Source organism: Myodes glareolus, chromosome X (genome assembly GCF_982192425.1).
Source record: "Myodes glareolus chromosome X, mMyoGla1.1, whole genome shotgun sequence".
NCBI lineage: Eukaryota > Metazoa > Chordata > Mammalia > Rodentia > Cricetidae > Myodes > Myodes glareolus.
In genome coordinates, this window is record NC_142053.1 from 87,827,964 (window position 1) to 87,843,371 (window position 15,408).

The 15,408-nt window shown below is 43.0% G+C and overlaps 1 protein-coding gene across 1 annotated transcript in view; it reads right to left on the reverse strand.

Moving 5' to 3' along the window:
* Positions 1–2,159: 2,159 nt before the first annotated feature.
* The window catches only part of Msn (moesin), a 70,008-nt gene continuing 56,759 nt past the window's right edge, over positions 2,160–15,408 (reverse strand). The window contains exons 5-13 of the mRNA XM_048417777.3: positions 14,107–14,190; positions 12,282–12,428; positions 10,261–10,357; positions 8,059–8,222; positions 6,745–6,875; positions 6,341–6,501; positions 5,218–5,310; positions 4,656–4,880; positions 2,160–4,191 (exon numbers count right to left, since the gene is read on the reverse strand). Of these exons, the coding sequence (XP_048273734.1) occupies positions 4,027–4,191; positions 4,656–4,880; positions 5,218–5,310; positions 6,341–6,501; positions 6,745–6,875; positions 8,059–8,222; positions 10,261–10,357; positions 12,282–12,428; positions 14,107–14,190 (1,267 nt within the window). The 3' untranslated portion in view covers positions 2,160–4,026. The remainder of the gene's footprint in view (positions 4,192–4,655; positions 4,881–5,217; positions 5,311–6,340; positions 6,502–6,744; positions 6,876–8,058; positions 8,223–10,260; positions 10,358–12,281; positions 12,429–14,106; positions 14,191–15,408) is intronic.

Consider the following 15,408-nt stretch of genomic DNA (forward strand, 5'->3'; position numbering starts at 1 on the left):
TAGCTAATTTTTCTTTGCTTGCTTGTTTGTTTAGGAACAAGTCTGAAACGCCTTGTGTAACAACCAAGGCTGACCTCCTCCAGTACCGTTCTCACAGTGCCGTAGCCCCATGGGCAGCTTGTGTACCTTGATTCTTAACTACTGGAAAGCACTAATCTACCCTTTATCTCTGCAATATTGTCATTCCTACAATGACAAGGCAGTGTGAAGTAGTCATTTGGACTAACACAAATGCAAACCTGAGAACTAGCATTCCTCCCATCTGTAGTAGTTGGACGTGGGAGGTAAGGGCAGAATCGCCACAAACTTGAGGCCAGCCTGGTCTATATAGTCAGTTCCAGGATAATCTGATGTGCAGTTTGAAAGCCTGTCTCAAACAAACAAATGAATCAAAACAAACAAAAACCCTCAATGCATTGTATTGTCTTAGTTTGGTGGGGGGGGGGGGCACAGTTTGTAGAGGTCACTGAAATTCCTTGTGTTCTGCTCCACCTTCAAAGCCAGCAACATGGTGTCTTCTTTTAGCGCACCCTCTCCATCTTTTAAGGGGTCTTGTGATCATGCTAGAATGATCTGGATATTACAGCATCATCTCTAATCTATCTCAAAACCCCTCGCCTAACCACACTCATGTAGTTGTTTAAATTTCTATTGTTCATTTCTTGAGCCCCAGAGGTTGAACTACGGCCTTGTGAATGCTAGACAAGCGTTCTACCACTCAACTACATACATCCTTAGCCCTCTTCTTGCCCTTTTAGTTTTCCTTATTAGTACTTTTTGGTAAACATACAAGGAAATGGATTTCTTTGTGGCATTTGTAGTCATCACTATACTTTGTTCTCATTCATTCCCCTCCTCCTGTGCACCTCGACACCCTTGTCTGCATTCATTCCTTTCCTCAAATACTCTTCTTTTTCCTTTCTTTCTTTTTCTTTCTTTCTTTCTCTCTTTCTTTCTTTCTTTCTTTCTTTCTTTCTTTCTTTCTTTCTTTCTTTTAAAAAAAGAGCTCTTAATAGTCGAGGATAGCCTAGAACTCATTCTGGACTCCGGCCCCGTAGAGTGTGTGATCTTTCAGTCCATGTCTTCTGAGTAGCTAGGATTACGAATCTGTGTCACTGGGCCTGGTTCCTTTAGGTCTGAGGATTTGTGTTTATTTATTTTATATTTTGAGACAGTGTCAATAAGCCCAGGCTGGCCTCAAACTCCATACATAACTGATACTTTGCCTCAAAAGCTACAAGTTTTCTAATATTTGAAAAATGGGTCTCTGAAGGATTACATTTAGCAGCCAAGCTGAGAAAGGATTGTTGTGAGAATTCAGAACGTAGGTGGAGTAAATTAGCTTTCCTTTCAAATGTTTGCATCCCGAGAAGGGAACAAGTAGGAATGTCAGGTCCAAGAAGTCTAGACCATTGTTGTCTGGATCTCAATGTCTTCATCTACACGAAGATAACCATTTCTAAGCTACAGAATTTACATGCTTTATAAACTCCAAGTACCACACACTTCAGTCAACATCCTCCACTGCCTTCTCTAACAAGACCCAAGGGAGTTTCCCTGTCTTTCCTTAGCAGTGCAGTCAAGGAAGGGTGGTGGGGAGCAAAATGAGTCAGAAATCTTCCAGACAAGGAGGCAGAACAGGGACTGACCCTCCCAGGAGTGTGCCAGAGATAAGGAGCCTAACCATACTTGATGGCAAATTCCTGGAATGTCAGTCAGCACAGAGGAAGAAAAGGAAGGGGATCTTGAAGTTAAGGCCAGCCTAGGTTACCTGGCCTCAAAGCGCCATACTCTACTGCCAAGGAAGACTAGGAGTATCTTGTGATTAATGCAGGTCCCATAGCCACACCAAACAACTTGTTGTGTGCTTGAGCCTTCAACAGATCGCCTGTTTCTCCAACCCATACTGGCGAAACATGTAGGGAAGCAGCAAAAAAGGAACAGATCCGTCAGCTTCATCACACCTGTAACCTCAGGACTTAATCTGCTTACTCTTGCTTTGGTGGTGTTTAAAGTCAGTCCATCCTATTAAAATAAAGATGATTATATTCCTCCTTCCACTAGAACTTAAATCAAGGTAAAATGTGCTAAAAGACAGAAAGGTAGCCTGTGGACTAGAAATTACAATGAAATATGCAGAAAGAAAGACGGAGTCACAGTGAAGTCTTCCTAAATTTTATTGGCACTGAAATAGAACACAGATTTGAGCACAAACCCCTCCAAAACAATTATTTAAAAAACAAAAATACACAAAAAAACCTGAATATAAATTCTAACCTCCCCAGTCTCTGTGGGGGTGGGTTATTGCCCTTAATGCAGCTAGATTGCCCCCACAATTCCAGGTTTGAATTTAGCCAATATAGGGCAGCTCACCAAGTGTCAATATAATTCACAGCAATGCATAAAAGATTACCCAAGGTTAAGTAAGGGGGCATGGGCTGAGAGAGGCTTTGGGCTCGGGATACTGCATGGAGGGACTCAACCCTGGGGAAAAGGCAAACAGGAACAATAAAACCAAATATTAAGTACATTTTAAATGGATTGTATGACCTATAGTGACAGGTAAATCACTAATACTGAAGTCTTCATACATATTGGTTTTGGCAAAATATTTTCTAATACAGTATATATTTCCCAGATATGGGGTAGGGGTAGTAAAAATAATGAAGCTAAAATGATCCCATTCCAAGACTAGTATCTCTAATAGTGCATTAGCAAAAAAATGTAGAAATCAATATCAAGTTAGCTATCCCTAGAATATATAATACTGGTAAAAAATTAGAAGAGCACAATGTGACAAAAAGAGGAAGCAGCAGCTCCAAAGTGGAGAGAAGGGTGTGGGGCTGTGAAGGGACAAGACCGGAACACCCAGCGGCTTTCTGGATGTAGCTCCAAGGGACAGCACAGCTAGTGATGCGACCTGGGTTAGAGATCTGTCAGAAGCAGGACCCACTCCACTCGGGACTGGGTAAGCTGGGGAAGGACTACTGGGTGACTGAAAACCAAGAGCTACTCTTACCCGTCATGGTGCGTATCTGTGAAGCAGGAACAGTGGTCCAATCAGCTCTGGGTGGGAGGAGTCTAGAACTCCTGGCAGAGAAAATACTAAAGCCAGGAATAACCATGTCCCCCTTTGTGGCAACAGCCTTAGATGTAACTGGCTAGGTTTGAGGGTGCTCGTCCTCTCTGGCCTAGCTGGAAGAGATCTGGAGACTGGAGAGGACAGGGACAGATGGAACCAGGAGCATGGACTAACATGGGGGTAGCCCTACCCTAGACCTTACTTGATAGAAAAAAGGCTCTAAAGATGCGCAATGGCAAGAGGCTTTCTAGGTTGTTAGTGTGCTCTCTTGAACGCACTGTTTCCGTCATCCCTTTATCTCTCCTTGATTAGAAACTGAGTCCCTGAGCACAGGGACGAGGCTTATTGGGACTGAATTTGTAATAGGCCCAACACGGGAGGTAGAAGAAATAAGAATGACTAAACATCTCTTTACCCTCCAATTGTTACAAAGCCTAAATGACTCTAAAAGGGATGGACAGGACGAGGCCAAATCCTTGGTCAGCTGACATGCTAAAAGATAGAGCCAAGGCCGTGCTTCTGTCCCTAAAACACACAATATTCTAACTTGCAAATCACAAGACTTGGAAGAAAAAGTCAAGGGATGGGAGCTAGCTATCAACCTATTTTACACTTGAGTCCCAGAGGAAGACAGTAAGTGGGGCGTGTTTGTCAAATAAAAAGGAATGAGCCTCTGAGCTGGGGAAACAGGACCTACTCTAGAAAGCTAGGCTGAATGTTACAGAAAAGGAGATTCCATTGGCACCACAGTGGGCCATTTCTTTGCCCAGGGATCTGAGTCAGGAGACGGAAGGGCTAAATTTGGTCCCATGGCTATACTGAATGCTTGGCATGGCTCCAAGGCTTTTTTAGTTAGTGGCTCCAGCACAGTGTTAGTTAGGCAAAACTATAGGAGTGTGGGGACAAGGAAGGAGGAGGAGGGGTCCCTAAAGGCTGAAAGCCCACTACATGGACTCAAACTCATCAATGCGCTGTTTGGTATTGCCCTGCCGGATCTGGCGCAGGGTCTTGTATTTGTCTCGTCCCAGCCGCATGTTCTCAGCATGGATCATGTCATTGGCTGTCTTCTTGGACTCGTCTCGGGCATTGGCCAGCTCTGAAGTAAGGGCCTGTGAGGATGCAAGAGGAGTCAAGGGTCAATGGCTTCTCCTTTCAAGTCCACACCTTCGATCAGATTTCTCTCCTTTCTTATTTTGTCTCTTCTTTCCTACCCTTCTAATCCACATGTGCATTCGCATACACGAGCCTGCACCACATACACACAGCGTAGGATGGATTAATGGTGGCTATCTCTTGAGAGGAGAACAATCAGAATAATACTCCAAATATTCAAGTAGGAATTTGGTTAGCGAGGTGTTTTCTGAACAGAGAGAAGTAGGAAGTAGGAGAGAGCTAAATGAGGCATTCTAGGGTGTGACTAGTAAGAGAAAGTGTCTTCCCTTCAGGTTTCTAGTGCCCCAGCCTCCTATTCAGCATGGGCATCAGCACAGCATGTATACCCTAGCTCTAGCAAAGGTCATGAGCTATTAAGTCATCACACAGTCTCCTTGACCTTTTGGCATGGCCTGGATACCTTAAGATGCTTCTGCACACGCTCATTCTTCTCTGCCTCAGTGGTACGCTCCTCTTCACTGCGGTCCTTGGCCATGGCATCAGCCCGCAACTCAGCACTGGCCTCTGCCCCATTCTCATCCTGCTCATCCTGGTCATTCTCAGCAGGCTCGGCGACGTGAGGGGTACTCATGGCCGTCTTCAGCTCAGCACGGGTCTTCTCCAAGTCCTCCTGTACCATTTGGGCCTGGCCAGTGACAGAAAATCAGATCAGGTAACTTGTGCTAACCTAATCATACCTAGGAAGACAAGTCTAGTAAGAGACCAATTAGGACAAATGACTTGATTGGTTTGATCCTGAGGGTTTTTTTTAATTGAAAATAAGAGTGATAGTATCAACTTCCTATGGATATTGGGGAATTCTAAAGTATTTGAGAAAGCTTTAAACACCTTTTCCCACGAAGGACTGTAAAAATGGTGTTTGTCTAAAAAGTGGGGAGTCTAAATCTAAGAAAGGCAAGGACTGTAATATACACATAGCATGCTCTTTCCCACAGTGTTTCGCTCTGGATTCTGTATCTTACCTTTTGCTGCCACTCCACAGCCTCGCTCTCCTTCTTCTTTCGGGCCATTTCCAATTGAGAGATCCGTGATGTCAGCTCTGCCATTTCTGAAGCCTATAGGCATATTAGAAGCCTGTAAGGGCTTGACCTTTGGGTTTTCAGGATCCAGACAGATGCCTGTAACCCCAGTAACTCTGTGGAACTGGTACGCAATTGGCTACTCCATTTCTTACTGCCCGAGGGACTCTTTAAACCAAATTACTCCACTCTTGGCCCCTTCATAAGTCACAGCTTCCCTCCCAGACTACAGGCATCCTTAACGCAGACAATTGGTCACCTCTGCCCCTCTTCCCCTCTTAATGTTGCCAAATGTATAGGCAGTGGCCCCCAACAAAGCTTGGAAGTCACTATTTCAAGTAGCAAATGCTTCCCTGCTATCTCAGGGGTCCACCAAGACTGCTACCAGAACAAATAAATGAATATTAATATCATAAGGCAATTTATGCAATGGGGAAGAGTTTATACAAGCCCATATCCCTCAAGCAAATTTCTCGTGACATCTTTTTCCTGAGATACTAACTCATCAATACTACAGAAGGGTGGGGCTATCTTAAGGAAATTTGGCCCTAGATGCTTAACTTCCAAGGCACAGAACCCAAGTTTTATATATGATGTCAGGGAGGGAATCTTTCCAAAGGAGACTGCAAGGGTTGGAAATCCTTCATGACACACAGCAGTGTCCTTTGACAAGTCTCTCAGCCTCCGGGATTCCCTAATTCCTTGTCTAGTCACATTATTCTGGATGGGGTTATTAAACACAGGGCTACTGAAGAAAGAAACAGAAGAAAGCAAGGAATGAGGAAACATGACTAAAGCAAAACTCATGGCAGGCCCTCTTCCTTTTCCTTTCTTAGGTTACAGGATCAGATCTCTATCTAAGAAAATAAATGAAACCCAAGGGCTATGGAAGACCGTGGGCCATGCTAATGATACTTCAGCTTACTTTTGAATGAATGCTTAGAGACTTTTGGGATACAAATGAGCTAGAAGGACTCAGCTACATAGGCAAAGGAATTTAGAAATCAGTAGGGGGGCAAGCAAGCAAAACGCCTGCACACAGCCCCAGCCCAAGAAGTCACTTTACCAACTGTTCCTGGGTCTTCTTCTGGTCCTTAGAAGCCTGCAACAGGGCCTCCTTGGCTTCTTCAGCTTCTTGACGCTCCCTGGCCAGTTTTTCAGCCTCACTCTGAGCACGCTTCCGTTCCTGCTCAAGTTCCAGGGCCCTGCGGGTCTGTTCTTCCAGTTCTGGTAGGAAAGGAGGAAATCGATAGAGGGGGCTCAGAGATGAAGATGGCACACTAATGTGCTTGCTACGAATTTTGCACTTCAAGGCCCAGTGGTTCCAACAATTTTTCTCGACAAATTCCTTATCTACTCTGTGGCCACAGCTGGACTACGTAGTCTTGTTCTGCAGCTCAGGGAAAAGGGTATACATCTTAGGGTGAGGTTCTGGGGAAACTGGGCCTCCACAGTGACACCAAGCCTCACCTTGCTGAGCCTTCTTGGTCTGCTCCTCGATCTGCTTCAGCTTCTCCATCAGCTCTTCCTTCTCCCGTTCAATCTTCTCCTTCTCTTTCTCTGCCAGCTCACGCTTCTTCTTCTCATTTTCCAGCAGGGCACTAGAAAAGAGAAGGAGGGATGCTTACAGGACAGCAAGGTGCATGGAGCCTCGAGGAGCTGCGCGGTCTGAGTCTGTTAGCTCCTATCTTCTCTCCGGAAGGCAGAGCTTGTGACTCAGGACCACTCTCACTTTCCTCCATAATCTAGCCATCACATCGTAGCCCCACACAGATTTCCAGGCTCAGTCCATTTACCTTGAATTCATGAGACCTAAACGGGAATGCTGGTACTGCAAGTAACCAACTAGATCAGATGGCTTTGCTCTCGTTCTCAACCCTTCCATCCGTACAATGGTTTACTAATGCTTGCACTCTGTCTTACAGCTTTATAGCATGGTGAGTTGAGGTTTTATGCTTCAAGTCTACAGCTAGGGCCAACTTTGCCTGCTTTAAACCTTAGCTTTAGGTTCTCTTTTCCCAGATTTTGTTGCATATCTAGAATAAGCATTTGCTTTTTCTGGCCTCACTACCTATTCAAGGAAGCATTATTTTTTGTTTTAAAGACTTTATGAATTTTTATTTTATGTGTGTGTGGGTGCTTTCCTATGTGCATATAAGTACACAATATACATGCAGAGCCCACAGAAACTGGAAGGTACCAGATCCCCTGTAAGTGGAGTTACAGATGGTTGAAAGCTACCATGCGGGTGCTGGGAACTGAACCTGAATTTCCTGCAAGAGCAGCAAGCAATCTTAACTGCTGAGCCATCTCTCCAGCCCCTAGGAAGCATCCTTAGACCTTGGCTGTACCTATCTTCACTCTCAGACCTTTCAGAATGCTTGGCATGCACTTTTCCCGATTGCATATGTTAAACAATTTGTTTATTTTATCTATCTCCTACTACTAGAAAGATGGGCTGTGGTGGCGCGCGCCTTTAATCCCAGCACTCGGGAGGCAGAGGCAGGTGGATCTCTGTGAGTTCGAGGCCAGCCTAGTCTACAGGAAGAGCTAATTCCAGAACAGGCTCCAAAGCTACAGAGGAAAAACAAAACAAACAGATAGACAAACAAAAAACCAAAAATGTCTATGTTGAGATTGAATATATGGGGTTTCCTCCCCTCCACAGTTCATAAGTCCTGGTCCTGGGCTGATGCGACACCCTAAGCAGTCTAGGAAGCTTCTGGAAACTTCCTTATCACAGAGTAGAGTTGGGACTACGAATTCCAGCGCTACGGCACCTACCGCTCCATCTGCTTCTGGTGCTTTTCTTCCCGTGCCTGTGCCTTCATCTGCTGAACCTCAATGGTGTCAGGCTTACGCCGACGCATGTACAGCTCATGATTCCCCATGCACAGGGCCAAGATCCTCTTATTAATCCGAAGACGGGGAGCATAGAACACAAAGTCCTGGAGGGAAAAAAAGCAGCTGAGTTTTTTAGGGCTGACAAGATGCCTCACATAAGCCCTTGAGCACACAATGCATGCACACACACACCAGAAACAGCATACCAAATTTCAAAATTTTTAAAGTTTGGAGGAAGTCACCTTCCGGCTTCTGTAAAGCTAAACTCAAAAGTACTGGACAGATTGTGTAATCCAATCGTTTGCATTCCAATGGGAATACTATACCAGAATAAGGAAAGGGTTTTCCCCAGAGTCAGTTGCCAGGGTAGTGGTAGACTCAAGGCTAGAACCCATGTCTGTTATTTTTGACACAAAAACAACAATTTTTCTCCAGCTCTGCTAATGAAAAGCAGCCTTGGCCAGCAAGATGGCTCAGAAACTAAAAGAGCCTGCCACCAAGCCTGACAATAAGTGTTTGATGCCCGAAAACAACATAAAGAAAGGAAACCAATTCTCTCAAGTTGTTCTCTGACCTCCGTGTGCGCAGCATGGAATGCATATCCTTTTAACCCTCTCCCTCCACACAAAATAAACATGGAAAATAGAAAAGGAAATCTTTTTTAAAAAAAATAGCACCCTATAATACTTTATCAGGAGTGTATTTTTCTACTACAGTATTTTTTTTTTCAATTTTTGAAATTAGTTTCTTATAGATTCACAGGTGGGAGCGTAAGAGGGCCATAACCTTGAGTTAAGCCAATATGGAAGTCAGCCGGGTAGTGGGAAAGTAGCCACATGGCAGAGGGAACTTCACACAAACTGTGGAAAAGCCCAAAGCACCAGAGAAAGCATATTTAGGTTCTGGTCAGCACTGGAAACCAAACCTCCAGAAGAGAACAAAAGGGAAGAGCTCTGGCTTTCTGCATCAGAATACAGTAGAAGAAGAACATCCGACAGACCTCAGGACAACTAACAGACTCAGCCACGGGGTAGGCACTCGGGGAAGGGAAAGTACACTAGTTCATTAAAGACATAATTACTCCTACTACTTCTTTACCTTAGCTTAAGGTGGATTGGTTTTTCTGAGTGGTACTCCCTTGGACGAGTGATTAACTGGCCCAACTGGATCAACTCTTAAGGGAGCAGACAATGTCATGTCTCTGTACCTAGATGCCTAGCTACAATTCTCAAATGAGTCTCAAAGAGCCTCCTGGACAATAGGTAATATATGGGTGTCAAAACCATTTCTATAATTTCTGAAAAGTGTGTTCTAGTTACAAGAAAGCAAGATGTAAGAACACAAGTATCTAAATTTCTTATATCTCAACTACCTTGATTGATATTTGTTTTTTAAAGCCTTTGATTTAACCTGGCTTTCTATTTTATTGAAAACTACATACATTAGCACTTTATGTCCATCACGCCACCCTACTCGTGTGTCTCCCCCAAATTCATGATCTCTTTCAAAATTATTATTGTCACATAATATATAAATTAACAAATTAAATGTAAAAATAAAAAGGCAAATTTTAGAGGATCTGGCGATACATGGATGCAATTCTAGCACTCAGGGGCTGAAGCCTGAGGGTGACTTTAAGTTAAGGCCAGGCTGGGCTAAAGTGAAACTTCACCTTAAAAACTCATGGGTAAAGAAATAAGTGTAAAGTAAATGCTTTAATCTCCTTTTATTAAAAGTTATACAAGGTAAATTTATAATGTCACCTTTAAATTTGAACTTCTTCTGGCTCTGCCTTCTCTCCACAATTAAACATGAGCCAAGTACACGAAGAGTACATTTTGGGGACTTAGGAAGCTGAGATAATTGCAAAGCAGCAGCACTTAAGACTGCCCATAGCATAGCTCACCCACAAAGGGGGCTTGACAATAGAGAGGGACCAAACATCCGGTACGACCTGGCCAGTTCTCAGCATCAACTTCCTCTGACACTCTACTTTCCATCTGTGCTTCTTGTCCTGTTGTGTACAAGCTACACACAACAGAAAATGGAGAGACAGGCGAACCCAATGACGTGTTTGCTCTTAGAATTATCTAAGCCTTGGCAAAAATCTGCCAAGCAGAGTCAAGGAGAGGAGTCACTCACCGGGGCTTTTTTGTCAATAGGCTTGATGACAAATTTCTTATCGTTGAAGGAGATATTCCTGATTTCACTCCAAGGGAAGCCAATCTTAGGAGTCAGTCTGTAGAAACAGAGGTCAACAACACCATGACAAGGAGAAAGCAAGAAGGAAACAGACCTAGCGCCTTGCCTCACCTCTGCCAATTCCACTCTATCCGCTAACACAAACTTCTCCCTTGATGAGAGAGACCTACTGTCAACTTGGCTACTGTGAGTACTTATTGCCCTTTGTTTTGTCCCATTTGGGGTTGAAGCAAATACCTTGTAGAGACCTTCCAGAGGACCTGCAGTACTGTTTAACGAAAACCTTCTAGACTTCATCATTAACTTTGGGAAGATAAATAACAATAATCTCATGATTTCATCTTTACCAAGAGCAGACTAGGGGGAGGGGAATAAATAAGAAACACAACAGTATAGCAAGACTTATAGGCCAAAAGTCACTTAATCATAACATGAGGCTTGAACTTTATGAACCTCACAGAACTGATTCTAAGTCAGCACTGTCCAAAACGTGTAATTATATAATATAATATAATATAATATAATATAATATAATAATATAATTATATAAAGGTCACATTTATACATTTCCTAGAAGCTATAGGAAAATGGATAAAAAGGAAATATGATAACCTAATTATAAAGGTTTAACTAACACTATAGATGCTAATACCATCATTTGAAAACATATATCAACATTTAAAAATATGGGTACATTTTACATTGCTGTAGTTTGAGTTATTTTTGCAAGGGGAAGCAGATGAAATAAGGTTTCACACAGCCCAGGACAGCAATTGTGCTGGTTGCTCTTAGGTCACTTTGACACAGCTCCAGTCAACTGAAAAGATGGAACTTCAACTGAAAAAAATGCCTCCGGAAGATAGGTAGGGCATTTTTTTAACTAAGTGACTGAGAGCCCACCCCATTGTAGGTGGTGTCCTCTGGTGGCCTTTAGTTCTATACGAAAGCAAGCTGAGCCAGCCAGGGGCTTGCTAGTAAGCAGCACTTCTTCATGGCCTTTGCATCAGCTCCTGCCTCTGGGTTTCTGCCTGTCTTTATTCAGTTTCTGCCCTCTCTGTTTTTAATGATAAATATGGAAGAGCAAATGAAATAAACTCCAGGCAAGTTGCTTTTGGTCATGGTGTTTCATCAGAAAAAGGGCAATCCTAAACCTTAGTCTTAAGAGCCTTGAATTAACTATGTAGCCAAGACTGGCCTTGAACTCCTGATTCTCACTGTCTGCACTTCCTGAGTGCTAGGATAGCAGGCATGCACTGCCATACCCAGCACAATTTAGCTATTACATATCTCCCGAAAGATCATTTGTTAAAGGGTGGGTCCCCAGATAATGGTGTTATTAGTGGTGGCAGATATTTGTGAATAGGGCCTGGATGGAGGAAGTAGGCTACTGGGGGCATGCCCTCGAAGGAAACACTGGGATTCCAGGCTCTTCCTCTTTCATTGTCTATGTTTCAGCTGCCAGGAGGTGAGCAACTACATGCTCTCCACAACAAAATTCTACCTCAATACGGGTCCAAGACAATTCCATCATAACTGCATCATAACTGCATCATAACTGCATCACATAACTGCAGATTCAAAACTCTAAAAGCAAAATCTACCTTTCCTCCTTTAAGTTGATTTCTCCCAGGAATTCTTTTATAGGCATAGAAAGATTATGAACACATATCTTTTTCTCAGAGTGGTTCTTCTAATTGTAGTATGCTGTTTACAGTTATTACACATCTCAGCTGGAATGACATTTTAAATGGTCAATACTCACATCTGGCGAGTGACTACCATAATAATCGTACAACTCTAGTCAATATAGGATTAAGGAAGCTGTACAAACATATGGCTGGACTTCATTAAGTAGAAAAATAACTCAGATGGGATTCAAATGGTACAGTCTTGCTCGGCAGTAAGGGATGACACCTATGTTTAAGACTAATCCAAATAACTTGGAGAAATCTGAGGTATACCTGTCATTCTGCTCATAGATGTTGAGTCCCAAGGCATCCACACCCAGCCATAGCTCTGAGCCTTTCTTGTTCTTGATGCTGAAGTAGTTCACACCATACATCTCCAGATCTTGAGCAATCTTGAGATATTCCAGGACTGCATCCTCCCTATATGATGCAGAATGAGAGAGGGATTGTCACAAAATAGAGCTCCAGCAACATAAAAAAGTCAGCTTGATCTGTGTTTCTGACAATGGTCTTGCTCGTAGGATTGGGAGCAAATGGTGAGTAACAAGAATACACATGATTTCTGTTCAACAACAACTGCCGATGGGAACCTAAAGAACAAGGAGAGGTTGTCCCCTGTCTTCTGGAATACTAGCCCTACGGAAGTTATGGTGTCCTTTGCATTGTGACATCTTTGTATAGAAGCGCCTTCCTAGCAGAATTGAGACAGAGTGCTGACAGTAAAATGAGACTTGTTCCTCAGCCATCAAATTCTTTTACAATATTTAGAGAGTTCTCCTGAAGGATAATGCGCTTATACAATGCAAAGATTTGTCACTTGTATTAGTTTAACAAAACACTGATTAGCCAGTAGCCAGGCAGGAAATATAGGCAGGGCAACCAGACTAGGAGAATTCTGGGAAGAGGGAGTCCGTCACCACCCAGACGCAGAGGAAGCAAGATGAGAATGCCTTACTGAGAAAAGGTACCAAGCCACGTAGTTAAGTGTAGATAAGAATTATGGGTTAAGTTGTAGGAACTAGTTAATAATAATCCTGAGCTAATAGGCCAAACAGCTCATAATTAATATAAACCTATATGTTTATTTGGGACTCAATGGCAGTGGAACCAGACTAGACAGAAACTTCCATCTACAGAGTTCCTTTCCAATTTCTTTTTAGGGGTGGAATCACTAAGCAGTCCAGAAACTTCTTTGAGATCCTGATGTTCCTTCTTTTTCATTGGAGTCAAAACAGTTTAGGATGTAGGGAGTCATAGAACATGCCTGTAATTCTAGCACTTGGAAGATAGAGCTAGGACAATTGTGTCTTCAGGACTGGCCTAGGCTACATAGTGAGATCATTTCTCAAAAACTTCTGGTATTAGCAAGATGGTACAGTTGGTCAGGGCACTAGCAAGTCTGTCAACCTGAGTTTAGTTATTGGGACTTACAAGGTAGAGTAGAAGAAGAGAATAGACTCCAAAAAGTTGCCTCTGACTTCCATATGTGCACCCCAGCATGAAGCATAGGTGCTCAGGTGCATGTGCACGCGAGCACACACACACACACGAGGGAGGGAGAACTTGCATATGTGCATCACACAAAATATAGACAAATGTAATAAAAACCTCTGATCTGGGCTGGTGAGATGATTCTGTGAGTAAATGTGCTTGACATACAACCTGACTATCTGAATTCAATATTTAGAACCCATGAGGGAGAGAGAACCAACTACTGAAGATGAAGGTTGTTCTTCATCCACCCACATATCCACACATATCCACCCACATTCACACAACATGTATCACACACATGCATATATATACACACACATGCAAAATAATAAACAAAAAATGAAGCCCTGATTTGATAATTAATGATCTTCTCAAGTTACAGTCCTTTACATTAAAATTCTGGTCTTACAAATTAAAAAAAAAGCCTAAAACCAAATTACAGTCTTATAATGATTCAACTTTGCCTTCTATATTTAAGTGTCAAAATCATTCCTCTCTCTTAAAAATCCACCAATGTCCCTAATCATTTGCCTCTTCTTTGTAGGCCCCACCCTCATCCTTCTTGCAAGGCCAGTGAAGCTCACAGCTGGTAGGCGAGGCTTACCTGAGCATGCCTCGGTGTTCCTCATGCCACACCTGGATCCGCTCTTCCCACTGGTCTTTGTTGAGTTTGTGCTGCTCCAAGACTCTGCAAAGATAGTGAATGATCAAAAAATTGCAGACGATAGGCAGGAGGGGAGGGAAGCGCTCTCAGCTCTCTAAAGAGTTGATGCAAATGTGAAATTAGACCACTGAGGTACTGCTGAATTCATATGGACAATGAGAGTTGAACGTACTGAAGCAGACCTAAGGGACTTCCTAAAATAAGAGTTCCAAGAACAGAAGACCAAACAGGACAATGGGATCATTCTCTTTATTCATTCATAAGTTCATTCACTACCTACGTATCTATCGAACTATCTATCTATCTATCTACCTACCTATCTACCTACCTACCTACCTACCTACCTACCTGAAATAGGGATTCATCTGTTTGTTTGTTTGTTTGTTTGTTTGTTTGTTTGTTTAAGACAGGGTCTCTCTATTATGTAGCTCTGGCTATCCTGAAACTGATTATGTAGACCAGGCTGGCCTCAAACTCAGAGTGCTCCCCCTTCCCCTGCCTCCCAAATGCTGGCATTAAAGGCCAGGTCCTCTTTCTTCCTTCAACCAAAAAGCTAACAATGTGTTGCATCTCCAAACTCAACAATAATACATCAGGAGTACATATTGAGTGGCTAACAGTAGAGACAGGCAGTGATATTCTCTCCTGCACCCCCTTAGGGTCAACAGTTGGTGTTTATAAGACAGCTTTGGATACTGGACAGGGAATTAGCCCCAAACTATTCTGAAGGAACCAAGAGGCCTGACTCATAATTCTACTAGATTATTAAACAAAGCCTGCTTTAAATATGCCATCTTGGACATCATGGCCCTGACTACAAAAGTTTCCAGGGGCACAATTCCTGTCCCTAAGATCTCCTGAGGGTGTGTGCACAGACCACAGCTCCAATTCCACCAGGGATCCCAGAATCAGGCGTGCTTCATTTGTCGTCTCCTGCTCTAGTCCAAAAGCTTATGGAAATAAATAGCCATCTGATGCAAAATGAAAGAAAACCTTCAAGGTTGAAAAATGAATCAAGACATTGGGGGTTCAGGTCGGTTCTGGCTCAAATGTGGGAGATAAGGTAAATCAAAGTGAGTACCTCTGCATTTCTCTCTCCTGAGGCAGAAAATAAGGAAACCTCCTGCCTTGTTTATTTGGCATTGTCATGATGTTAAAACAAAAAAATATTAAGTGTTTAAGAGCTTTCACCTTTGCAGTTTGCAAAATCAGAAAACTCTGTAGAATGGTACCTGTGGCTTG